We start from the raw sequence: 25,869 nt of genomic DNA, 5'->3' as shown, positions 1-25,869 counted from the left end.
AGTTTTTTATAGGGCATCAAGAGCTGACCAAAAGGGGAGGGGTACTGTAACGGATTAGACTTTCTTTCTCAGTTTTGTTAGATGAGTTTATTTTCCTGTGTTTCCATTTARCATTCTCAGCAGTTCTTATTCCCAGCTGTAATCACAGCTGTGTTTTATTTGTAATTAGCTTACCCATCTTTCATTTGACATTAGGGAACCCCATTATCTATAATCCCAGCTCTCTTTGGCTCATTGTCAGATTGTCTGTTCTTGTCATGCTCCTTGCTGGTTTTTGAGTTTTAGTAGTTCCAGTCGCTGCAGCCTAAATGTTTTGTGAAACAACCATTTTTTTGGAGTTTGTCCTGTTTTTTATGYGTTGAACCTAATTGTATTTCAAAATAAAGGTCAGCTTGGAATGGACTACAAAAGTAGGACAAACATAACTTCTTTGGGAGTTAATTCCTGCCACCCAGTCTTCTGAAATCCCGTCAACTGTTTCTCATGTCAGGGATGATTTAAAGATGGATTACCATAACTCTTCAGAAATGTGTATGTTATGTTTTTACCTGCAGTAAGGTCTTTCTAGGTGTAGCCAGCAGATTGATGGCTGAAGATAAGGTGTGTGTGTGCTCCAAAGCCAATTCTGCCAGTCCAACAGCACGACCCCAGTCCAGGAGCAGGTCAAGACTGGCTYGCATTTGCACGCCTCTGAACCACTGGTAGAAACCTGGCTCTGAGCCTGTGATCACAACAGAAAAAAAWMATCTTTAGAGAGACRTTTATTACTATATTACTGTAGATTYATATTAAGAAAATGYATTGACTTCCATCCATCTGTGTAAYGTAGCCTAAACCATAACCCTACTCTTAAACATTCAAGCGTGTGCTTAACCCATAATAAATCAATCTCCACCTAAGAGCTAAACAACAAAACACATTATCAAGACTGCATTTGCAATTAGTGTTAATACATTGGTCATGTAATATAATGTCTAGAGTCCATCACACTACACTAGAGACTGACTTYTGAAATTTCAGCCCAGACTGTGAATCACGTAAATCCTGTAGGAGCACTGACAATCTCATTTGAATACCCAATGATTAATGCAGGCAGAATTTTACATATTCATAAAATTTGTGATTTAAGGGTTGTATTGACCGCACTGTGTGCAGGTGCCAAGTCCTGTTGGAAAATAAAACCTGCATGTCCATAAAGTTGGTCAGCAGCAGGAGGCATGAAGTGCTCTAAAACTTCCTGGTAAATGGCTGCGTTGACCTTGGACCTCAGAAACACAGTGGACAAACACCAGCAGCTGACACAGCACCCCAAACCATCACTGACTGTGGAAACTTTACACTGGACCACAAGCAATGTGGATTATGTGTTTCTCCTCTCTTCCTCCAGACTCTGGAACCTTGATTTCCAAAGGAAATGCAAAATTTWCTTTCATCAGAGAACATGACTTTGGACCACTCAMCAGCAGTCCAGTCCTTTTTGTCTTTAGCCCAGGTGAGATGCTGTCTTTTGTTCAAGAGTGGCTTGACACAAGGAATGCGACAGCACTTTTTTCTACCACATCTTTTACTCCCCTTTGTCTCTCTGTGTTGGACACAGWGCTCTGTGAACAKCCGGCCTCTTTAGCAATGACCTTTGGTGTCTTGTCCTCYTTGTGCAAGGTGTCAATGATCGTCTTTTGGACAACTGTCAAGTCAGCAGTCTTCCCCATGCTTGTGTAGCCCGAAGTTTTTCAACCTTGGTCCTCAAGGCACACTGTCCTGCATGTTTTAGATGTTTCCCTGCTTCAACACAGCTGATTTAAACTGATTAGCAGGCTTTTGTTGAAACTGCAATCATCTGAATCAGGTGCTAAGAGCAGGGACCTCTTTAACATGCAGGGCAGTGTGCCTTGAGGACCAGGGTTGGGAAACACTGGTGTAGTTGAAATAACTAGACTGAGAGACCATCTAAAACTTTTGCAGGTGTTTTGAGTTAATTAGCTGATTAGAGTGTGCAACCAGATGTCTTTAATATTGAAACTTTTTGCAATATTCACATTTTTTAACATACTGAATTTGAGGTTTATTAGTTTTCAGTTATAATAATCAAAATTAAAGAAATAAGTATTTGAAATATCAGTCTGTGTAATGAATGAATATAATATAGAAGTTTCACTTTTTGAATGGAATTACTGGAATAAATCAACTTTTTCATGATATTCTAATTTTACGACCCTGTATTATTTATTTATTTATTTATTTATTACTTATTTATTTATTACTTATTACTTATTTATTACTTATTTATTACTTATTACTTATTTATTACTTATTACTTATTTATTACTTATTTATTACTTATTACTTATTTATTACTTATTTATTACTTATTACTTATTACTTATTTATAACTTATTACGTATTTATTATTTATCATTTATTACTTAATTATTTATTATTTATTACTTATTTATTACTTACTTACTTACTTACTTACTTACTGTTATTTTACCAGGCAACTCCCACTGAGATCGCAGATCTCTTTTTCATGGTCAGCCTGGGCCTGAAGGCAACCTATTGTACATGGTTTGGATGCAATTCAAATATAGATTACACCCTTTTTTGAGCTTTTAAAGCATAAATAAATTGTTGTGTATGATGTTACCGGATTTTTCAGGCTTTGTGGTGCACCATCTGTGGGGAAACAGATTATTTWGGGKACACACTTGTGGGTGTGTTTGTGGCTGAGGAGGACCAGTTTGARCTTCTGCATGTTGCTGAAGATGATCTGCAGAATGAGCCGGTTGTTAAGTTAGCAAGATGAACACCTTTGAGGAGCAGCTTGTCTGGTTCTATTGGGCATGCAAAAATGTGCAACTGATGTCCATGTCTTTTTTTCCAGTGTGAAAATAAGGACTGCTGTTGTTTATGTGCTTAGCTATACACAACAGTATAGAGTGCGGAGGTCTTCAACCCTGTGACTTGTGACCCCCTGCCCTGCATGTTTTAATGTTTCCCTGCTTCCTGATTGAAAATAATGAATAATTGACAGGTTTCTGTAAAAAGGGATTACATTCTGAGTAGGCAACTTAATTGTTTGAATCAGGTGTGCTGAAGCAGGGAAACATCTAAAACATGCAGTACAGAGTCACAAGGAACAAGGTTGAAGACCTCTGCTTACAGTGGGAGAGCAGAGGGAGAAATTATGATGATTTGTCCTCTTCGACACAATATTTGTTATATAAATATTGAGATTCATTGTAATAGTACATTAGGAAAAGATTAGTCAAAGTTTATCCTCTTGTAAATAATGACCCCCCAACTTTAAGGATGATTTTTTTGGGGTAAAATTCTTAACATTATACACACATAAATTCTGTACCTCAATAAACTATTTGGTTAGTAGTGGCCATTGGAATGTCCCTTTGATGATTTGTGTAGGGTATCACCAAGTATGACAAATATTTTGAAGATGGAACCTAACAAAGTTAGCTGTAGAACATGAGGGATAAACATAGATCCATACAGTTTATTTAACAAGCTTCAGGATCTCTATGGATGGACAAATGTTAAGTCATGTTTGGTGACATGTCAGCATGCTTTTCACTGAATGGAAACTTTATCTAACAGGTGTTACAAACATAAGATGTCGCAGATTCTACAACCACTGTAAAATCTGACATGACTTGTTAAAATCATATGAATGAAACCAAACCATCTGTTACACATTAATGTGGAAAGTCTTCATGCACTGTTCACCACTCCCTATGGCCACATTGAATATAATGAAGATGGCTCTGCTGCTGGTACCTCTCTCCATGAGCGAGTTGAAGAGTGATGCGTTGATGAAGTAAAAGAGGTAGCCTAGGAGCTGTGAGGAAACCTCCTGGTGGACCTGACAGTCAAAGAGTAGTTTCCAGATTTCGTCCAAAACCTCCACCACCTGCCAGATCTCTCCGGTGGCTTGAAGGCCATCACTGCCCGGGACCTGACCACAGTCACCTGACACCCAAAGGTCAGGGCTTTCCTTGAATGGGTTGCAGTCCAGAAGGCCTGGAAGGACTGGGTGAAGAAACTGGTTGGGGGGGAGGGGGGAAGCAAATGCACGGTTTAGTGCGACTTATTTATCCATGCAGAGGTAGAGACTGTTGACAATTCCTGTGGGTGAGTTTAGTGGTAGGAAAAGTTAACACAGCGTGGTGGATGATTTGATCTCTGGTATAAACTAAAACATGCAACCCTTCAGCTCAGATTTCAGACCACCCATATCACCCCTATCCATCTATCTCAAACAGTACAACACAGCTGGCGTATATTTAGTTTGCCTCAGTTGTAGTAGACGTAAAATAATATAGTTCCTAACATTTAACCTTGTCTTCAGAGCGAGCCTGAACAACCACAGCTTTGTTCAGGCTAATTGTGCTCAGACATCCCTGTTCCCCATCAGTCTTACTCACTTATACCCACAAAGCACCCAAGGCTAGTGCCAGCAATAGAGCTACATTCCTAAAACATTAAATATGGTCMTGAGTTTGRGCTTGGTACTGCAACAAGCTTTGCTGAGTGGAGAACTGAAGGAATCCACCCAGAGGAGATCAGTTTACTGTAAGACCACCACCCACCTAGGGATCAGACTTTGGCAGAAYATGAATATTTTACCTACTGTAGATAGCTCTTTGACTGACTTCAGTTTGGTGTAATATAGTTTAAAGCTTCTTTCACATACTGTGTAAATGGGATGACTCTGGATGTCTCAGTGTGATTTGTGAAATTATTGTGGTGCCACTGACACATCTCCAAGTGAGGTATGCACAGCATCTTAATGGTGGTTGTTTGAAAGATAAAACCAGCTTTATAACTAATGTCTGATGTGGAGATGACAGACTGTCTGAGCAAGCAGGATRWTGATTTAATAAAATGTCCAACATGYCAGARATGTCTGCAATGCATTTTTAAAAATATAACACCACACGTGAACCTTGTGTAACGCAAAACTGATGGTTTCAAAAATTGGTGTCTGCATGAACCTTAAAAAATATTTTAAAGAGTGGCGATGTTATGAAAATTTCTGCAAATGGGTATTTTTGTACCATATTGATATGCCAGGCTTGTCTGATCAAACCTCTCTCCAAAACCATCCATCCATCCATTTTCTGTACACGCCTTTTCCTTTCAGGGTCAYGGGGGTCACTGGTGCCCATATCCAGCAGTCACAGCGCAGGGCCACATAGAGACAAACGAGACAAACAACCAATCACTCTCTCACTCACCACTAGGGACAATTTAGAGTTATCAAATAACCTAACGGTCATGTTTTTGATCTGTGGGAGGAAGTCGAAGTACCCGGAGAGAATATGCAAACACTCTCCAAAACCAGTTAGCACAAAGGTGTGGGCCAGATCTGGTGTCAAGCTGGTACTCAGGGGCGATTTTAGGATCTGACATTTAGGGGTGGGGGCGGGGCTTAGTCCCCAGCAGRTTTTCTAAATCTTGCTGCCAATTTATAAACATTCAGGTATACAGTTAAATAGTCTTGTCCAGACAGTTAATAGTTATATATAGATTTTTAAACTGAACCTCAGAAGTCTACATCATACCTGCCAACAWCTGTTAAAATCAACTGCAGCTGTGGAGTGAAATAGTCATAGAGGTATCCAAGGGCGTGCGCCCCCGTAAATAAAAAAAAGTACTCAAAACAATGCATTTTCCAACCATTTGAAGAGCATTTTACTAAATTCATAGGAATCATAAAACAACCTAAGATCAGTATGATATGGTGGTAGAACACTGAAAACTTGTCTTTAACCTGAACTTTATCATACTTGGAAAATGCATTAACCTTATAAACACTGAGCATCATGAATTAGCTTAAACTGCATCATACAAAACTATTATCACAAAACATCTTTTGCGCCATATAACACCTCATGTAGTAACAAAGTAGGGTGARAAAGGTTCATAAACCTGAGTAACTAGGCWCTATTCTTCAGACKAAATCAACAATAACCAYAAAAAAGTTATTAAATATTTAAAGAACAAGGATCTTGTTAAGTACAATGTMCCAAAATAACCAAAAATGATTGAGAAAATAGCTACTTGTCTTCCTAATTAAACTGCAGCGATTTTTTTAATAACAAAGTAGTTGAAGTCCTTTTATATCCCACAATTTATGCAGTGAGTACCAACAAATGTAAGTCTATTACAATAAGTGGTGTTTTTCTCCCTCTCCTATAACAAAATAATTMAGAGGGACTTTCCACACATACAAACATTTTGCTCTGAACTCCAACAATGTAATCTTCAAAGAAATAAACCAACCATTCTAAACAATTTTCATTCATAAATTTGAGTGGCATACTCAATTGGCCCGGTTGTGGTTTAGTTTAYGTGGTGCTGGCCCAAGCATGGACCACCTCTGGCAAACCACWTCTGKKRGGGTAGGTGTTGGTGCATTGTGTGGGCCAGAACTGGACCAGACATATTTTATTATGTGGAACTGTTGTTTTAAGACACTCTTTATTTGAACCTTTCGTATGTTGTCACGTTCAGAATATGTGATTGTTTCAGCAGAAATAGAACTAAATTTCTGCTGGAAGTGCTAAAACTTACTGCTTCTAACACTATGCTTGAAAACAAACAGAATTTAAAGYAAAAAATATGTATTGAGAAACGGACATCTGAGAAATAGGAGTTGTTGGCAGAAATCCACTTTAGTCTCACTTGTGTTCTGATCAGCCCTTCATCAGTCCTGTCAAGACTTAAACTGTTATCTAGGTAAGACATTAACTCTTCCTAACTTTACTTGTCTAAAACATTGCTATAATAAACTCATCTTGCAAAGAGTTGCTGGCTGGAAAATGTTGCCCAATGGAGACAGGCCGGTGAGGGTTCAKTCTCTCAGCAGGACTGGTTTCTGGGATCACCACATGCATCTTTGGCACGCATTACTCGGGAGGCTCAACAAACCCAGTGTATTGTCATTTTATTTGTGCATTGTCTGCACTGCACAAATAACCATGCAGTCTGACCACAAGCCTGCCGATGGCCCGCCTTTCTTCCTCACAACATTACTTTAGCTGGAATATCTTCCCACCAGTGGCGCCTTTTGTGTTTCGTCCCACAGTCGTTTACTTCGTATTGCGAAGACCRGCTGAGAATACCTCAGACACATTCAGGAAATGTTTTCTTTTGGGCTTATTGTTGTATAGAAGAGTTACACTCTTTATTGGGAAAGAAAAAATAACAGCGCTTGGTTTTGCAGCTAAAGCACATAAGTATTTGGAGTCAACCCAATTCAAAATGTTCAAATTATTGAATTTAGCCGACGCAAAATGGCTAGAACTTTGATTTATAGATATTGAACTAAACAATGTGTAATGAGCTATATGTCTCTTTCAATCATTTCAGCTGCTGAAATGACTGAAAGAGACATATAGCTCATAACGCTCTCTCTGTGTCTCTTTAAAAACATGCCMATTCCAAAACAATGGTGGGAAAAATTGGTTCCRTATCTTGGAATATAAAACAGTAAAWGTAACATTTACGGGTCTGAGGCCATAAAATTTTTAGGATATTTGCTTGAAAATATCTTTCTGACAACTTCCAGCTGATGATGAATGTTATGTTTGGAGATTATTTATGATTTTACTGACWAAAGCGCATCTGGAAGTCATTTGGTTCACCAAGCTGGGTGAAAACAGTRTTATAATTCGATCTCAGGTTGTTAGACAACCACATCCTTTTGTGCTGAGCAAAAAATGTTCTGTATCAAACCTACAGGGTCATGTTTACTGAAAAACTTATATAGTTTCCTATTCAGAGTTTCCCCCAGCACTGAAACTTACAGTAAGTAAACTGAAAACTGTCTCTTTCATGAATMAGATGTGGATTCCTGTTCAGCCACTGCCTGAGGAACAAATAGTGAAATGGTGCGTTAGATGTCATTTTAGGAATCAATCTTTTCAATGTATTTTTTTTCTTTTTGGATGGCATTTCCACMCACTCCCACGCAGCTCAACTGGAAATTAGTCTGAAACTTTCCTGGGCATGCTTCCATGGGTGTGGCGCTGGTTCACTCAGAATTTAATTCTGTGACCACACATTTACCCGTCTAACAACGCTGTGGGGAAAAAAAAAAGCCCAAAAGCTTTCAGCACAAACATTTTGTGAAGAATAAATTTAATCATTTCTTTTTAATTTCCAAAAGGGGGGTTTGTTTTACTTTTAATTATAGGAGTCAGCTGATTGATCTGATTTGCTGTGTGTATATGCTAGATGATCTCTTTTCATTATGATCTTTAGACTCACTCTGACACGATTCTGTCAGGCYACGTCTGTCAAATCCAGAATTTAAATCTTTTCTTCTAGTATTAAAACACAAAGCTCTCAACAACAAAGTTCTCTTATATTAAAGATCTTATTGTAACATATTTTGCTAACAGAGCGCCTCGCTCTCTGCAGATTTACTTGTGGTTCCTCGAGTTTCTAAAAGTAGAATGGGAGGCAGAGCTTTCAGTTATCAAGCTCCTCTCTTGTGGAACCAACTTCCAGCTTGATGCTGACACCCTGTCTGCCTTAAAGACCAGGCTTAAGACCTTCCATTGTGATAAATCCTATAGTTAGGATTGGTTTTCCTGAGTTTTCCTTTAGTTCTGCTGCTACWGGGTTAGACTGCTGGAGGACAAACTGACCACAATTCCTCATTTTTCTGTCTTTACTCGCCCTTCTCTCCATGTTTTTATTTACAAGCATTGGTGGCATTAAYGTTGTGTTTKTCTTTCCATAGAAGCTACACYGGCGCAGTAATTTTGTTTGTTGYGTCTCTTTCCTGTCCWCTCAGACCCCAGCTTGTGGAGGCAGCTGGTCTCGTTCTGCTGAAGAGTTTTTCCTGCTAAAATGAAAATGTTCATTTCCACTGCTGCCTGCCATCCCATGCTTACTCAGAATGGAGATAACACCAAGTTCAAGGTCAGTTCCTTCTTCTGGTTTCTTATAATTGGCATTTTATAACACACTGAAAACTGAACTGTACTGGACTGCATGTAATTTGGATTGAATCCTATGTGACTGGTTTGATCTGAATTGAAGTGATTTCACTGTCTATAGCGTATTTTGTTCCATTATCTAAACTGTAACCACCTCAGCTATTTTAACCATTCATATCAAAACATTCAGCTCATTCCTGATGTAGCATGAAGGTCTAGAGTCAAGAGCTCATGTCAGGGTTATGGTCCTTCATGCTACACTGACATTATGAMTATGACTTTTGTTTTTTGTAACTTTTATTCTTTTCCCAAAATAATTACCTTTATTCACATTTTCCCTCAGAGAAACACTTTACATTTTTGAAAACCTTGGGCTCTTTGAAATCTACCTCAGTGTAAGTGATTTATTGTGAGCTTGCTAGTGTTTTGCTAGGTTTAGCTATTAGCTATTGCTTTAACTGTTGTAGTTTTTAGCTACTGTTTTGTTAGTTTAAAATTTTCCCGGCTGTTTTGCTGCTTTTCATTTCTGGGTGGCGGCTGGGGCGGAGTGGTTAGGGGAATCATCMTGTAAATGGAAGGYTGCCAGTTCRATCCCCCGTTCCAGCWGTCTCAGTTGTTGTGTCMTTGGGCAAGACACTTCACCAGCCTTGCCTACTGATGGTGGTCAGAGGGTCCGGTGGTGCCGCTGCATGGCAGCCCCACCTCTGTCAGTGTGCCCCAGGGCAGCTGTGGCTACAGTGTAGCTTACCACCATCAGTGTGTGAATGACTGACGTGCAAGCGCTTTGGGAACCCCATGGGGCTTGATAAAGTGCTTTAAGTTCAATCTATTTACCATTTCCGTATTAACTACTGTTTTGCTTGTCTTGTTTYAGCTAATTTTATCTTTCAGCTGCTGTTGTAATAATTTTGCATGTGCTTCCATTTTGCTGGTTTTATGTTATGTTTCGTTAATTTTCACTGCATTTTCTACAAAACTGCAGTTTCTCTAAGATTTTGACTTGTTTTTGTTAGATGAATAAAATAACCTTTGTTGTAAACTCCTGCTACATAAACATAGTATTTTTAATCTGTTTTGGCTGCACTCTGGCAGCTTGATGTGAATGAGTGGGCCAGTGAATGATATATGTCTTCATGTAAGTCAATAAATATCAATTCATGGCATTTTACAAACTTCTTCAATGAATAGAGACGTRTTTCCTGAGTCATCGTTACCTTTGTGATGTAGTAGACACATTGCTGGAAGGCGAGCATGAGTACTTCCTCCAAGACAGCCGTGGTTTCTTCACAGGCTGATCGAATGTGAGACAAGCGGAGCTCCAACGATGCTAAAAAAAAACATATTCATTGTGTGTTGAAAACATTGAGACAAAAACATGGCTGACGGATCCGTTGACCTATTAATACAATTATTATTTTAACAATTCATACAAAAATACATAAAAACATATGGCTCAATAAGGAATAGAGTGCTATAATTTTGGTAGCACTACATGATACAGCACAGACAAAACCGGTAAAAGAATGTGAAACATTTGCCACAGAAAATAATGGMATTTTGGTAAAACAAGTGAGACATATTTCCCAATCCAATTTTTTTGTAGTTTAAACAAATCACAAAACTGGACATGGCTGAACTAATGTTTTAATATTATTAACAGTTTTAATGCAATCACAGATTAATTTTWATGATTCTGAATATTTTATGTATTTTGATGACAAACAACTCTTCAAAATGTTTGCATAATTGTAGCCACTTTGACCACAATTGGTTTATACAACTTAGATTTATTTTTTTTGTACCTGCAAGAAGACCTTATGTACTGCATCAGTCTAGGTCTGAGGTGCCCTATCCTGGTCCTCAAGGGGCCACTCTTCTGCATGTTTTACATGTTTTTCTGCTCCAACACACCTGATTTGAATGAATGATCGCAGGCTTCTGAAAAATTTGAAGAAATGCTGAAGAGAAGGTGTAAACAACTTTATTAACCTCTGTTTAACCAGCCAAATCACAAYGACATCACAAATCTGTTTTGCAAGGGAGGCCTGGCTGGGCCCGAAGGCATCCTAACATTACGTTTTTAGTCTGTGGGATGAAACCAGAGTGCCTGGAGAAAACCCACACAARCATRAGGAGAASATGCAAACTCCACACTGAAGGACCACTGTGGAACATGTAGGAGGATGGTAGCCCTTGAAGCCCAGGAYTGGGCACCACTGGTTTCAGTCATGATTTAAGAGCTGTTTTTGGGTATTAATGTTGTTTTAAGATCACATATTCACTGACCTAAGTTCTCCACTTCCTTGTGTTCATCACCTTCCCACTCTTTGTTCAGCTCCTGCCTGTGATCTTCTTGGTTCCTCCACTCCAGTATCAGAGGCAGCTGGTGTTGAATAAACTGCAGCAACTCCAGGCTGTTGGCCATCCACACCACCAGGGGGCGTAGCCCCAAGATCATCTTGTGCGGGCTGCTTGGCTCAAGGTTTTCAYGGTTTGACCCTTTAACAGTGTGACTATAAGAAAGAGCAAAATATCATTTCTAAATGAAGTCATAAAATTGCTAAATCGATGGTTTGACAGAGAAAAATGACTTACACTTCAGTCTGAACTGTGGCTAGCTTTGTAGTACAGTCCTGTATAGGAAGATACAATAACATCTGTGAGTGAAACAGTGTCATGTTTCAGAATGAAATTAGAAGTAGACAATTTAGTCAGATATTTGTAAATKATTGAAAAGTGAATTGTGTTCACAACTAATTTTGCTCATTTCATGAAGTACARTTTTGGAAGAGGAAAGAGCCACAGAGCAAAACAAATACTTTTTCCCCCTGTAGCCCGAATCCTCCTCCTTAGAAACTGGAACAAAAGTGCAAATGATTATTAATTTACAATAAACTTTATTACTGTTTTGATTAAAAAGAAAAATAATGATAAATTGTCAATAAGTTTGATATGTTTGAGCCACATGTTTATCACCTGACCTGGGCGTTTTTCTGTTAGCAAAATATGTCATTTCTCATAAATTATTGAACATATTTTATTGAAACTGAGAAAGTAATCATGGGACGTACACACATCATTTTTCTGTGTCAAGATGGCTGCCACAGCACAAACAGATAGAAACTGATCAAATCATGTTTGATTTTTAACATTTGGCATAAATGGCACTCACAAAAGAGGAAGTGCCATTTAAAATCACCAACTGGCTACTGTGTTTAACAAGGTGGCATTTATAAAATTACCCTTCATAAAGAAATATCAAGGCACAAATACTGCCCCGCCAAAAAAAAGGTCACTCACTAATATTTTGTTAGTCTAGTAAAAAGCAGCCCCTCGTTWTTTGCTTTGCTTTTGAATCGAACGGAATTGCATATGAAGGCAATGGCCATGCTAATATTTTGTTGGACCGCCTTTAGCTTTGGTATTCTTTCCTTAACATATGTCATATTGTTTTTCTATCCAGAGTTTTGATTTTTCACCRAGATCTTGTATTTGTGGTGGTCTGTGAATCTGTTTTTTTCTGATTGGTTCCTGGGCTTTTTAGGCTTCCTCTGTGTTCTGGTCTTTGCTTCTTTGGTAGTGTAGCAGCTGCTCAGTCTAAGTCAACTTATCTGAGTAACTCAACCCATGTTGCTTTTRCATCTTGGAAGATCCAAGAACGTTTTATCCTTGTTCCTGTCCTCAAGTAACCTCCGGTTTGCTGACTCACCTGTCTGATACTCACCTGCTGCTCAGCTCTCTCCTTCTCCTGTGGATACCTGTGGTCCAAACTCATCTGCTGCACCTCCTGAGACCAGCACTGATTACCTACCTGCTGATACTCACCTGATCAGTCTTCGCTTTCTCCTACACAATAATTGCCTCCCGAAAACCTGTAAGAACCAAAACATTCATTATTTACCTCAATACTCACCTTGTCAGCTTCCAAGACCAGTCTGCCTGCTGGACAAACATACTCACCTTTGCCTTCCTCCAGATCTGGATCCAGTTCCTGCACCTGTAAATAAGCCTCACTTAGCTTTTACTTCCTAGTTGTCTGAGTCTGTTCAGTCTCTCACTGCTCACATTAGACAAACCTGTGATTTTGATGGCATTGATGACAAGAACGTTGAACCACTGTCTTCTCCAGGTCATCTAAACAWTCTTAAATCAAACCACCTACCCCTGTCAGATCTGTACAGTCACTTTAAACTCCTCTCTGATGACCCATTACACTGGAACAGCCAATCTGGACTCTTCAGTCCACCTGACTTTCTTACATTGCACAGTTCTTAACCTGACTTTTAGTAGTTTCAGTAATCTCATTTAGATGTTTTCTCCGCTTGATGCCAATAATTTGACMTCTCTGAAACAGATTAACTTCTTTTCCACAACCAGAGGATGTATCTTTCAACTCGATTGTTTAAAAAACAAGGAGCTTCCCACTGCATCAGTTAGGGTTTAACTTGTCAGCTAAAACATAATCAGCCATGCTGTAATTATTCAATCACAGGATCTTACTATTTGCTTAGTTAAATCCRGGTGGCGACCTTTATTTTGGCTGAGCAGTGTATGAAGATATTTATGTCTATATCAAAATATATTTTAWAGTATTAAGGTTCAAACCAAAGGTCAACAGTCGTGGCTTTAAAGATGTCCATCAGGAAGCCCTCATATGTACCCTGCATTTCCTCAGAGGGTTTGATGTGTATGTCTGCATCTTTTGGATTTACAAAATGCACAGGACACAAGAAATAAGGATTACAGGTCTTTTGGATTTTTAAAAAGTTTTAAAAAGAGACTCAGAACTTCCCAACGGAAAAATAATTTGCAGTTTTTCCACTTTGTTTTTCGTCCTGATTGCTTTATTTAGTGTACCAAGTTTGGAGCGTAAGGTAGTGTTCATAGTGACAAATATATTTTCTATAACTTGTCCCTTTTGGCAAAAATACACACATATGCACAAGTTCACGATTGAGTATGGCAGCCATGACACAAGCACTGCATTGTGAAATTAGGGGTGTGGTTTCTTCCTGATAGCTCATTTGATGGATAGTTCCCACAAGACCAGACCGGAAGCCAGTCGTATTTGAATTTCGCCATGTTGAAAGTATACCAGTGAGCGGCGCCAGCTRTGGGCAGCATTACAGAAGGTTTTTTATTCAGCTTTGTAATAAAACATTTTGTGAGCTATGGTTTTGCCAAATGCTAGCGCACATTACCAGGACACATTAGATTATCCTTAAAAAAAGCCACAGAGATTTGTGGTTATTGAAATATGAGCTGGACAAAGGCAAAATGTGTGCCTAATTAGACTGACTCCTAGCATTCACATCAATGCTGTAAATTATTTATTTCACAAAAAAAGGTGCCAACACTACGGATAAACTATGATTCGTGATGTCTTTGGAYACTTTCAACCAAAGAAGTAGTGATTGGTGAAAGATGTGAGGACACAAAAACTATATTTATAACACTGTGTTCATTTTGAGTCTTCACTGTCAAGATCAGTTTWGCTATTTTTCGAAAAACTTGAAACTGCTGATGAAGTAATGGGACAAACCCATGCAGTATTAGATGACGTGTGTTTCTTCTGGACATTAGCCAGCCACACTCACCGATGCTTGATGCTCAGTAGCAACGTTAGCTCACCTTCACCTCTCCTAATCCTCCAGATRTAAGGGAGACRCTTTAAWCATGACTTATTGCTTTTGTTTCTACACCCTTRAACCMAACAACCATCATGGTKCTCTCAYTCATGCRCAGTCCAGCGTGTTCTCACTCCCAGCTCGTCACATATGACTGCTTGGTCAGGCTCCCTCTGCGTCACTTATTAATGTGACGGGTACCTCCCCTCTCGTCATGAATTGATGACGAGAACAAGGAGGAGGAGCCTGTTGTCATATTTTAAAAAGAAAAACATATAAAGTGTGCTACAACTAACTTTATTTATTTATTTATTTATGTATTTATTTACCATTATTTAACCAGGCAAGGTTGAGATCTCTTTTTCAAGGGAGGCCTGAAGGCAACCTATTGTACATGTTTTTGGGGATGGAGGAAACCAGAGTACCCAGAGAAAACCCACGCAAGCACGAGGAGAACATGCAAACTCCACACAGAAAGACCCCAGGTCCGAACCGGGTATCAAACCCAGCACCTTCTTGCTGTGAGGCGTCAGTGCTAACCACTGAGCCGTCGTGTTGCCAAACCATAACCCTTAACCCTAAACCTAACCTCTAATAACCTGAACATWCAACCCCTGATTTAACTACTAAAACTTAATCCGACACGTCAATAAGTGACGCAGAGCGAGCCTGACCAAGCGTTGCTGTACGACGAGTGGAGAGTGGGAACRTGTTGGGGCAGTCAGTGGAGTGGAAAGCTCAGTGACTTGTGTTCTACAGGATAAGTTATTGGGAATGATCCAGCTGGTTTCGGTTTTGTTCCCACTATCACAATGATGGTGCAGTACCTGGAAGTGTGATGTCATTTGGGAATTATATGCTCATTCTGAGTTGTGGTCCTGTTCCAGACTATCAGAATGTGTAACTCACCCACATGGCACTCTGAAATCCACTTGCAATAAGCAGCAGGAGCCTGCGGAGGTCGGTGGAATGAAGACGTGCTGCTGAACACTGAACACACGTGATCAGTAAAAAGGACACAGTTAGTGGGGTTCTGCTGCTGCCTCCCATTGAAACAATCTCCCTGACAATCCGATCTTCATCCTCAGCTCGGTAGTCCAAAGTCAGACTGTGGCCTCCGGGGGATTTTAGTAAAGGAGTGGTTCTGTTCAGAGGCTGTTTGCTGTCTGAGCTCTGGTGGTCGGTGCCACTGGAGATGCAGCTGTTGCAGAGGACTGATTCTGTTGTGTGGTTCGTTGCTGCTGAAGGGCTGTGGCTCAACATCCATGGAACCGCAGGAGACGAGTAGGGTTCAGAATCAGAACTGTTAGGTTCCTGCAGRAAGAAATCACTGTTTACTGTATGTGCGAGGAAACATAATCAAAGACGTCTAAAAAGACTTGTCCTCGTCTACCTCATGTGTTGAACTTAAAGGATCCCTGAAAAGGAACAGGTAGTGCTTCCCCATCCCGATAACATCGCTGGGGCTCAGCCGGACGGCGTTTTTCACAATTTCACCGTTTCTCGTGACCACAGCATCCTGACAGGGGCAGAGCATGATGGGACCGCCAACACTGAGGCGCTGGAAAGAGCAGTGTTGTGAGAGGATGTCGTTGGCAAAGAGAGGGATGTCAGTCTTCACCTTGTCTTCAGGAGCACTTTGTTGACCCACAACAACATGTGGAGCTGCCAGCAGGTAGATGATGAAGTCCTGAGAAGAGAGATCAAACATCAGTTATTGTCTTTTAAATGTCTCAGACTTAGACGTTATTTTAAGGTCTGCTCCTCCAGGGGGAGCTCTTGTCTTTGTTTAATAATGCTCTCAGTGGCCTTTCTGTTTCAAATGAATGAAAATAAACAGAGAGCTATCTGAAGTCATTTACTTGAAATTTTACTGGCTTTTTCCACTTGGATTCAATGAAAGAAGCTATGAGTTGCTGAGTGAGAACTGGAAAGACTCTGATCCTACATTTATGTCATAGCATGGACAGCTACAGTTTACAGAACTGGTTTTGGAAAACAAGATCAGCGTCACAGTGAAACTTTCGATCTGCACCTAGAAGTGTAGCTTTAAAATACTGGTGCCAAGAAGCATGTTAGAAATGATGGTGGAGGCTGATCCTCAGTCATCATGGGCACAGAGATCCTTGAATCAAGGGCAACTGGGCTTTTTTATGTTGTGAGACCTTTTTCCTTTTCATTAAGACCATGCCTATAGTTTACTCACATGCTGTGTCAATACAAATCACTTTGTACCCTGCTTTATTGTGTTTGTTTGCTGTTCCTGTGCACATTTGTTATTGGAATTGGTACTGGTCAATAATTATTAGTTTACAGTTAGTTTTTTATATGATATTGACAGTATAATGTGGCACTATATTGGCTAAGAACTAAGCTATCACCTCTTTACCATAGAAACAAGTTTAATCTCTGCCAAGACCTTACACAGTAAAAAGCCTGTTTGTATTTAATTTTTTTGTTTTTTAAGCAATTCCCTACAATAAGATGGATAAAACTGCCAAAGAAGATGAATGGAAGTCTTTAAATATTCTGCAGGGGTCCAATCTCTTGGCAAGAGCAGCAGAAAACTGAGATCCCCACCAGCAACAGGGTCAGATTTGGATCTTTATGGTCTAAAAAGCAGCTTTTGTTGCCTTCGCTTTTTTGTCTAAAAAGGAAGAAAAAGTGCCAAAATATTTTGTATTGTACCACACCACCGTATAAGAATTATTTTGTTATAGACACTCTTTCCACTTTAATTTGTTGGCAGGAGGGATGAAACATTGTGATTTCTCACTGGGTTTCATCCAGTTCTGRGCCAGATTTCCATCTCTGAAATGGCATTTTATTGTTTTCTTAAAACTCAGTAAGAAGTAACAAGAAAACAAAAGTGTGTTCAGACTGGAAACTGTTCTGCCTGTTGAATGGCATGCACATCCAGTAGAGCCTGCCAGCAAGAAACCGTCTAAACCCAGAAACCCATCGTGGTTCTGGATGAAGGTCAAACCAGAGTCTGTTCAAAAGGGAGACGGCCTCCATCTGTGTCGCTTGGTTTCTGCTGCTGACCACTTGAAGAGACTGGTCGTCGACTTTGAATCTATTCTTTCCAAATGGGAAAATGAATGATACCGTGGAGGACTGACAGATTCTTTCACCAAACTGCCTCCAAAGTAAATATTGGGCTTAAAATTCTACAGCGCACCCATTGCTTTGAACATTCAGACACGGGCATTTTAATAAGTGGAGAACATGGAACTGCTTAAGAATCGTAGCAGACGATCTGACAGCACAGAGGTTTTTTAAAGAAAGATGAGAAGTCAAAAACTTTCTTGCTTGAAGTAAGTAATTCCTGTTTGAAAACCTGTTTTTTAAAATGTCACAAGACCAAACCAATGTTTAGGGACTGCAGTTGAAAACTCTACAGCTAAATCCAGCACATTTACATGACATGCATATCATGATTGATTAGTGTGCATTATCCATATTTAAATAAATAGATTTAGACTAAAAAAACCTGTTTTGGCCTTTCTGCATTCCAGTCAGCCTGGCCTYATTTCAGCCCGACCCTGGTTCTGCTTGCTTTGCTGAGTTCCACCTCCTTAATGTGATGTCACTTTATTGCGACACAACAATGGACAATTTCAAATCGGCYCCAGCAGTCCCGCCTGATTGAACGCAACCCCAGGTCTCTGGGTTTCAGAAGTCAGGCTGGAAGTGGGCCATAACGGCAAAATACACCATTTGAAAGCTGCTATAAAAGTTTGTTATCTGGTACGACACTTAATGAACAAAATGCAAATGACACAATGGTGACATGAAAACATTGCTGCTTTATATATACTTATATTTATTCCCTTCCATTGAGAAACAGATGCATCAGCAGGGCCAACTTTTGTAGATTATTTTATTCGCAACTTCACCAAAAAAAAAGAGCTCTAACTGGTAACATTTGGCTTCTAACAATGCAATGCTTTTGACTCACGAGGAGGTATTGGATTCAAGTCRGATTAGGTAAATCATGTTTTCATTAGGCAATTTGGCTGCCAATGTGCAGCTTATTTTGTTTGGCTTATGATAATTGTTGTTTGCAACAGATTTATTAGGCTGAGCTGAAACTGACATTACTCCCTAAAAACTCAAACAACAATGGAGCCATTTTGATCCATTTCTCTGCATCTCTCTTGCTTTCTCTAATGATCTTTTCCCCAGTAAATTCTGATTATGTGTTAAAATGTTTAGCGTGGTCTCTCACTGAACTGTAACTAATAATTAAATAAAGGGCCGCTACCCTGCATGTTTTACTTGTTTCTCTGCTCCAACACACCTGAATTACCTTTTCAAGTTCTACAAAAGCTAATCACCTATTGGTTCAAATCAGGTGTGTTGGAGCAGAAAATTCTCATGCAGGATCGTGGCCCTCGAGGGCCAGGGTTGGACACCCCTGATTTAAATGACTACAAAAAGAAGTCCCAGATCAAGAAAGTTCATGTATGTTGAAATATCAGACAAAACAGTGTTGTGTTTGTTTAGAACAACAGAAGAAGAAGGGAAAAGACAGGAAAACTGTCACAACACTGCTCAGGAAACAGAAAAATTCAACCCTGACATTATTCCCTGGCTGATTAGCAATGCTTCGGTAGACATGGACAAGTAGATGAGCAGGTGTACACGCACACGCACACACAAGTGTGTATTTCTATCCTTACTGGGACTTTTCATTGACTTACATTCATTTCCAGTTGTTTGTAAAGCTTAACCCTGACCCCTTACACTAAACCTGACCCTAAACTTAACCTAAACTCAGTTCACACCATAGTCCCAAACTGAACCCCCATCCCAAAAATGGGACTACTGATCTTAACAAGGTTGGTGTGTATACCAGAAACAGTCCTAAGAAGGTAACAAATACATACACAAATACACACACATACAAACACACATACACATATATGCTAATCATTTGACACAGAGATTTTAAATCTGCATCACTTACTCAAAAGGCCCTTTGCAATCACCAGACATGTTGTTTACAAGGAAAGTGTCTGACTGAATGCACTGCCATCCCATACCAGTTGTCTACTTGTAATCCATCCAATAATATTTTCTCCTCGTGGAAGAGTCATTTTCTCAGAGTTACTCAGCTTCAGTTTGACCGTCGCCACTTGAATAGTCATCAGAATAAGTTGACTTTGTTCATCAGGGGATTCTCTTTATTGGGACACTCAAGTTTCCCATTTAACATTTGTGCGTCCATGAGACTGTTAAGTTCACTTTATAGCTGTTTTAAATGTTTCATTTGGAGTGTTTGACAGAATACACATCCATCACAGTGGGAGTAGAATTAATCCCAACAGCGACTAATTCTGCCGTTTATATTAGAGGTGCATTTAAAGACCGTAGGAACTCTGAAATTCTCTTATTTTATATAGTGCGTTCAAGAACGATCAGAATTTTCAGAATTTGGCGAGAATGTAACAAATGATCAATGTTTTCGTTCTAATTTCTATTTTAGTTTATAGGTTGTCATATTCAATAACTAAGTACTGTATTTTTGGCTTTATTTCATGATGGTCGCTTTGCATATCTGTCTGTACTGTTAGATAGGTGGTATTTTCTGCATTGTTTATTTGATCACTAATTGTTATTTTTTTTTCTAGAAACCACATAAAAGTAAACCTTGGCAACACCAATAAAGAGTAAACAATGCCTCATTTGTTCTGGACAGACAGAAGATTGAATATTTAAATCAGTTACCTTACATACAGTCCTCCCATAACCACAAGTTAGGATAATCAAACCTCTCATTAGAGAGAGCAAGACAGATGAAGAGAAACTGGTTGTGCTAGAAAATAATTATACCACTCTGCCTGATTATTAAGTTCATACTGCCTGGCTCCATTGTTGTTTGGGTTTTTAGGGTGCAAAGTGATACAGAGCATGTTTGAAATGAGCTRTGCCATCATTTCTGAGCACCTCTTTGTATTTCCTGTCCACACATCCAAACCAAAAATGTTTTTAGAATCCAAGTTTTTCTCACTCTGCGGTAATTCAGCAGGAAAAATCTCCATTTCTAAAAATATCGAAAAACAAATGTGTGAACAGGGGCCTCGGAGTGTGTTTGATCAAATACCTGTGCAAGGCTGCAGCCCTGAAGCAGCAGCAGGTATGGACAGTCCTGAGGCGGGTGAATGGAGTACTGTGTGGTGTTATCATCGCTGCTCTCCGTCTCCTCCCTCTCAGACTCCTCTCCTTCCCGCTCGCCTCTCGGCCCCGACACACAGAGGCTCTCTGTTTTGGCGTCTGACTCTGCGTCCACCTCAGAGAGGACGGCCACGCCATGAATGCGATTCTGTTCAGGGCTTGCTATGAGGGACTTGGAACTGGGAAAGGAAGCAGGATTGAGGCTCTTGTGTTGATCCTTGGTATGTGTGTCATGTTTGGCCTCTTCATCTAAGAGATCCATCTCACTTTTGCTCCGCCAAAGTTTCTGGCTTTGACCCACTGTCCTCTCTAAGAGGGTGGAGGTGACTCTGGATCGGCTCTTCTGCAGCTTACGAGCCTGGGCATTGATACCTAACAAGAACAGATAAAATGAGTATTAAACCTTTTACACAAACTGAGGTACTTTAAAAGTACATTCAGCAAAATGGTGATAGAGGGCTCAGGGTGTGATGTGTTCATGCCAGAGTCAACAAGAAGAAGCTAGATACAGGAAGCTGACCTCAGTGGAAAAAAAAAGGACAGCACTCGTGTGAAAGAAGGAAAAAGTTTAGCCTCGCTGCAGGCATCCACAAGCTGACACTGATAAAACCCTTTTACACGCTGTGCCATTCATAAGAGCCAAAAACATAACAGGACACACACTCACACGACCACAGCTGTGTAAACCATGGCTGGGGCCTGTATAAGAAATGATTGTAAAACTGACACAAAAAAGAACCACCCAGTACCTTTACTGGTCCATGTTGTGTCAAAAATCTGTGGAAAGTTCTTGTCCCCCCCCACCCCCTTTACGTCATGCTTTATAAAAACAAGTAGATCAGATAATTAGCAATAAAAGGTTTTATTGCTAACAGTAATGTATTAATAACAAGGTGTGTCCATACAGAATTGGGGTCTTCAAATGATGGGTCGTGGTCCTGATCTGGACCCAAATTTAGTCTTCGGGCCCGTATCAGTTGTTAAATTCCTATGGAATAAATCTTTGTGTTTTATTGCATTTAATTGTAAAAGGTACTTGTATTCTAGCCTTTTTTATTTTCTTACTTTTTTTAGAGGGTCAAATGCTGGACTGTGATTCTATCCCTAATTCAAAGAGAGCTCCAATTTGTTTTAGCATTAGTTATTATTTAATAAACACCAACTTCAGCAATAAAAATGAGACTATAAATACTAAAGGCTGTTCAGTTTTTATAGATCAAAAATATATACTGTCAAAGGGGACTAATCCACAAGTTTCTGTAAAAGCGTATGTAGGCTGCCACGACAGACCGCCTGTCCCGCCCCCCGGTTCCATGTTTCCGATGTGCAAGAAATTCATTCATTCAGAGAGTTATGATACTAAAATCTGTTTGTTTTTCTTAAACCGACGCCTTGAGCAGTTCAATCACGAGTTTGGGTTCAACTTGTGTTTTTGTCGCTGCCACAACAATTGAAGAAAACTGAGAAACGCTTAAGAAACGTTTTGCCTTGAACAAGACTTAGTAAAGACATATCCATGCTCAGCGCCGTACACACGGCACTTTATGCTGGAGAAGGATGATCGTGAAATAACACGGCTGGCAGCTTTGGACATCAAAAACCCACTGAATAGAGTTTATTTACTCTTTTCAGTTTATCGTCAATAATCCCACAGATATTCACTCAGATCCAGAGCTCTATCTGAGGTATGGCCACCAAAGGCAGCTCGTTCCGGACCACTGTGAGTCAGACAGCTTCCAGCAATATCAATTAAAACCCTGAATCTGTGCCTGATGAGTTAAATTGTAAATGTGGTTTGTATCGTTTCACTATTTCATCGTGCGGTTCTTTGCTTTTACTAAATTAAAGCCGATATTAGCCTAGTGTTAGCCTGGATGTTAGCAAGTTGTTTGCAGTTAAGTCTCAAATTTAAAGAAATATTAAGCCTATGGTATTTGCTTAGCCTGGTTTAAACCAGACCCTGTCCTTCACTTTGCTTCGTACGAGGGTCTGGACTTGCTGMATAGAGAAGCGTTTCTTGCAGGAGGCTTGGCCTCTGCTGAAGTTTAAAATGDTTGGATCAGTTGGCTGCGACGTATGTCGCTGTGACGGAGGCTAAGCTAAGAAGCTAACCGGAAATCGCGTGTGCTGTAAACAACCCTACTTAAAGGAGAGAAGTACCGAGCTGAACGAGACGACTGTAAATGAGAGCTGCTGCTTTATCAGACAAATTTATTTTAATTTGAAGCCTTATCAACACAGACTGGCTTCATTCACTTCCTCCACTGCCATTTGCTAAAATAACTAGCAGACACTGTGCAGAAAATCGATGTCATTCAAAACTCCTCCTTCTGTTTGCTGATTGGCCCAGGTAAAATWAACTACAAGCAGACACTGCGCAGAAAATTGACGTTCTGTTCTCTGATTGGCCCGGATTAAAATCTGCCTGTGAAATCCATCTCAATGGGAGAAGTCCCAGACGGAGCAGTGAAGGGCAACTAGAATTGAATTGAAAACTATACAAATKACTTAATTTAACTCTCAACTCTGAGTAAGCTGGGAATATTAAACAATCCTCTTCCCAAATACATGCTAAAATATTTTATCTATACGGMAGGATTAAAAGATGAGGAGATTAAGGTATGGTTTGTTTTAATAAAGAATATGCTAACTGAGTTATTAGAGGCAGTTTGATTATTTTTGTTTATCGTTTATTTAAAATGACTGCAGCTGTATGAAACCCTCCAGTTCAGCTCTAAAGGTTACTAGCGAACTAGCACCCAGTGAATTTTATGTTTAGAATGGGGGGGAAGAAAACGTCTAATCACAATTCTTTTATACAATTATTACAATTCTGAGGGGCTTAGGAACATTTTACTTCTAGAAATGTTGACATTCATGATTTTGCATTWGTGTGTTTCTTCGGGAAAGACAAGTTAATGTCAGTAGTAGCTAACATCGAGACACAGCTCTATGTCATCTCCGTGAGCAGTGACGGGTGAGCCTCGCTGCTTTTTTAAAATACTTTTACAGCATATACACGTCCATGTGTTGCCATTTAAGCCAAACTTCAGTGAAAAATACTTTGATAAACAGCGATGGTGTATTCCCGTATTTGTAAACAATAGTGCAAGTGGAAATATAAAACCAGCTTTTGCTATGAATTATGGGTAGTGGAATGAAATCAGGATTACTGCGGMTACTCCATCGTCCTCTTCAGCCTTGACTTTATGTGTGTTAGTCTCAGCCATAACCCATCATCCTCATCCTCATCCCCAAGATGCATTGTGCCAGTGACAGAGTGGCAATGTGCTCAAGTGAAAAATGTAATAAATATACAGTACTTATACGTATCTATACACGCAAATTAACTCTTTGGTTGATTAGTTAAATTTTAAYAGWATTAACATTCTTTTGACTTGAGCATGTTTTTTCCACATTTACAATAATTAATCTCAGGAGGCAGTGGCACAGCTTTCTTGTTTTTGCAAAGGTTAAAATAATGGCTTTTTTCTGTTTCCCTTCTGTTGATCTGGTCACTGTCCATTTATCTGCAAAAACTTTTGCTCAAGACAAATTTATTTAGGTGGACCTCACTCAGTTTTAATTGAAGACCAGAAGAAAAAACAGCTATGACATCACTTTGCATATCTGTATAATTCATCTGATTCAGCTTTAGAAAAAAAAATACGGCTGACACAATAAAATCTAAATTTGTAACAGAAATAAAAAAGAACAAAAAGGGCTGTGGCTAATTTTGCCTGGAAAAATAAAGCTGCAAACCACAATATTACCCAAAGAATTCTAAAATTAGGTTTATTACCTTCTTTTAAAAAGACGAATTTAAGGAGATGCTCTTGRTGACATACTAAAAACAGAGAAGAAACTGCTCTCCAAGCTTACCAGCAGTAATTGTGTCCTTCTCTCCTGATATCTTCTCCTCTATCYGACTTCTTCGTTGGATTTCAAAACGTCGCACCAAACCTTCTTTAGGTTTCCAAAGTGACTGCAGAAGGAGAGGTTTTTCATGATCGCCAACCACTCTGAAGCCTTCTGTCCTCCACTGATGTTTGTCGATCGAGCCAATGGTGTCACACAGGACGTAGGACTCAGCATCCTCTTTGCTCAGGCCATACCTAAATGAAAATTAGTCACAACATAAAACTCCACCACAAACTGAAAGACATTACTGTATGTAGTCATGAAAACGCAGGTGTTGTACAAGAAATTGGCTCAAAATATATATATATATTGTGCTTAAGGAGAATTTTTGGTCATACTGTTTACACAAAAATACAGCAATTTCCCAGTCACATCTTGTGTGTAAAATGAACAACTACCATATTCATTTTTGTAATTACTCACAAAGAGTTGATTTTTTTACAAGTTCAGGACATCTGAAAACAACTTAGTATCAGCATTATGAATGTAGTTGTAATTCAGCTAATTGACCTTATTTTCACTGTTTTAAATGCACGGTTTAAATTTAAATCTGCTTTAATAAAATAAACACCATGTTCAGCAACAACTAATTGTGGCTACTTGAGACGTGACATTCACAAACAAGCTGTAACTTTTAAATCAACAACAATAACAACAACAACAACAACAAAAAACAACGAAGGGAAGCGAGTTGCAGACACAGACACTTCTCCTCCTCTGTTATAATGTACATCCTACATCACTATCATACGTCACAATGTACATATTACATACAGCCATACAGTTTATTAAAAAAGTCAACAATATTCAAAACTTACTTTTGTCCTTTTGTTTGAGTTAAAGTAGTTTCTAAATGCATATATCTCCTCTAGTGTAAACATTTCACTTTGAAACTATAATTATATACTTTTTCCTTTACAAACTGAATACCACTTGCATTAATAATTTTATTAAGCATTTGGCAGAAACCGGCGATGACTGACAGACAGGGCGCCTCAGAGTCCGAGCCGACCCTGGGCTGTCTTTCACACAAGTCTGCGGTTTGTGCCAGACTTTTTCAAAACTGCGGACCGAGCTGCTTGGAATGCACACTCTCTGTACTGTACTGCAATTATTATAAACAAAAGAACAGGACAGGCTGGCTTTGTTCATTTAAAATATTGTGATCACTTCATATA

The 25,869-nt window shown here is 39.4% G+C and overlaps 1 protein-coding gene across 1 annotated transcript in view; it reads right to left on the bottom strand.

Annotated features, from left to right (window-relative positions):
* Nucleotides 1-25,869, bottom strand: part of LOC106532530 (ras-associating and dilute domain-containing protein) — a 48,002-nt gene that overhangs the window by 6,423 nt on the left and 15,710 nt on the right. Inside the window, exons 4-12 of the mRNA XM_014028624.1 lie at nucleotides 24,653-24,885; nucleotides 20,700-21,142; nucleotides 15,984-16,280; nucleotides 15,500-15,904; nucleotides 11,559-11,596; nucleotides 11,250-11,476; nucleotides 10,178-10,290; nucleotides 3,790-4,054; nucleotides 549-721 (exon numbers count right to left, since the gene is read on the bottom strand). Of these exons, the coding sequence (XP_013884078.1) occupies nucleotides 549-721; nucleotides 3,790-4,054; nucleotides 10,178-10,290; nucleotides 11,250-11,476; nucleotides 11,559-11,596; nucleotides 15,500-15,904; nucleotides 15,984-16,280; nucleotides 20,700-21,142; nucleotides 24,653-24,885 (2,194 nt within the window). The remainder of the gene's footprint in view (nucleotides 1-548; nucleotides 722-3,789; nucleotides 4,055-10,177; nucleotides 10,291-11,249; nucleotides 11,477-11,558; nucleotides 11,597-15,499; nucleotides 15,905-15,983; nucleotides 16,281-20,699; nucleotides 21,143-24,652; nucleotides 24,886-25,869) is intronic.

This window comes from Austrofundulus limnaeus, unplaced genomic scaffold (assembly GCF_001266775.1).
Source record: "Austrofundulus limnaeus strain Quisiro unplaced genomic scaffold, Austrofundulus_limnaeus-1.0 Scaffold5, whole genome shotgun sequence".
In the NCBI taxonomy this organism is placed as follows: domain Eukaryota; kingdom Metazoa; phylum Chordata; class Actinopteri; order Cyprinodontiformes; family Rivulidae; genus Austrofundulus; species Austrofundulus limnaeus.
This window is presented reverse-complemented; position numbering and strand designations above follow the sequence as displayed.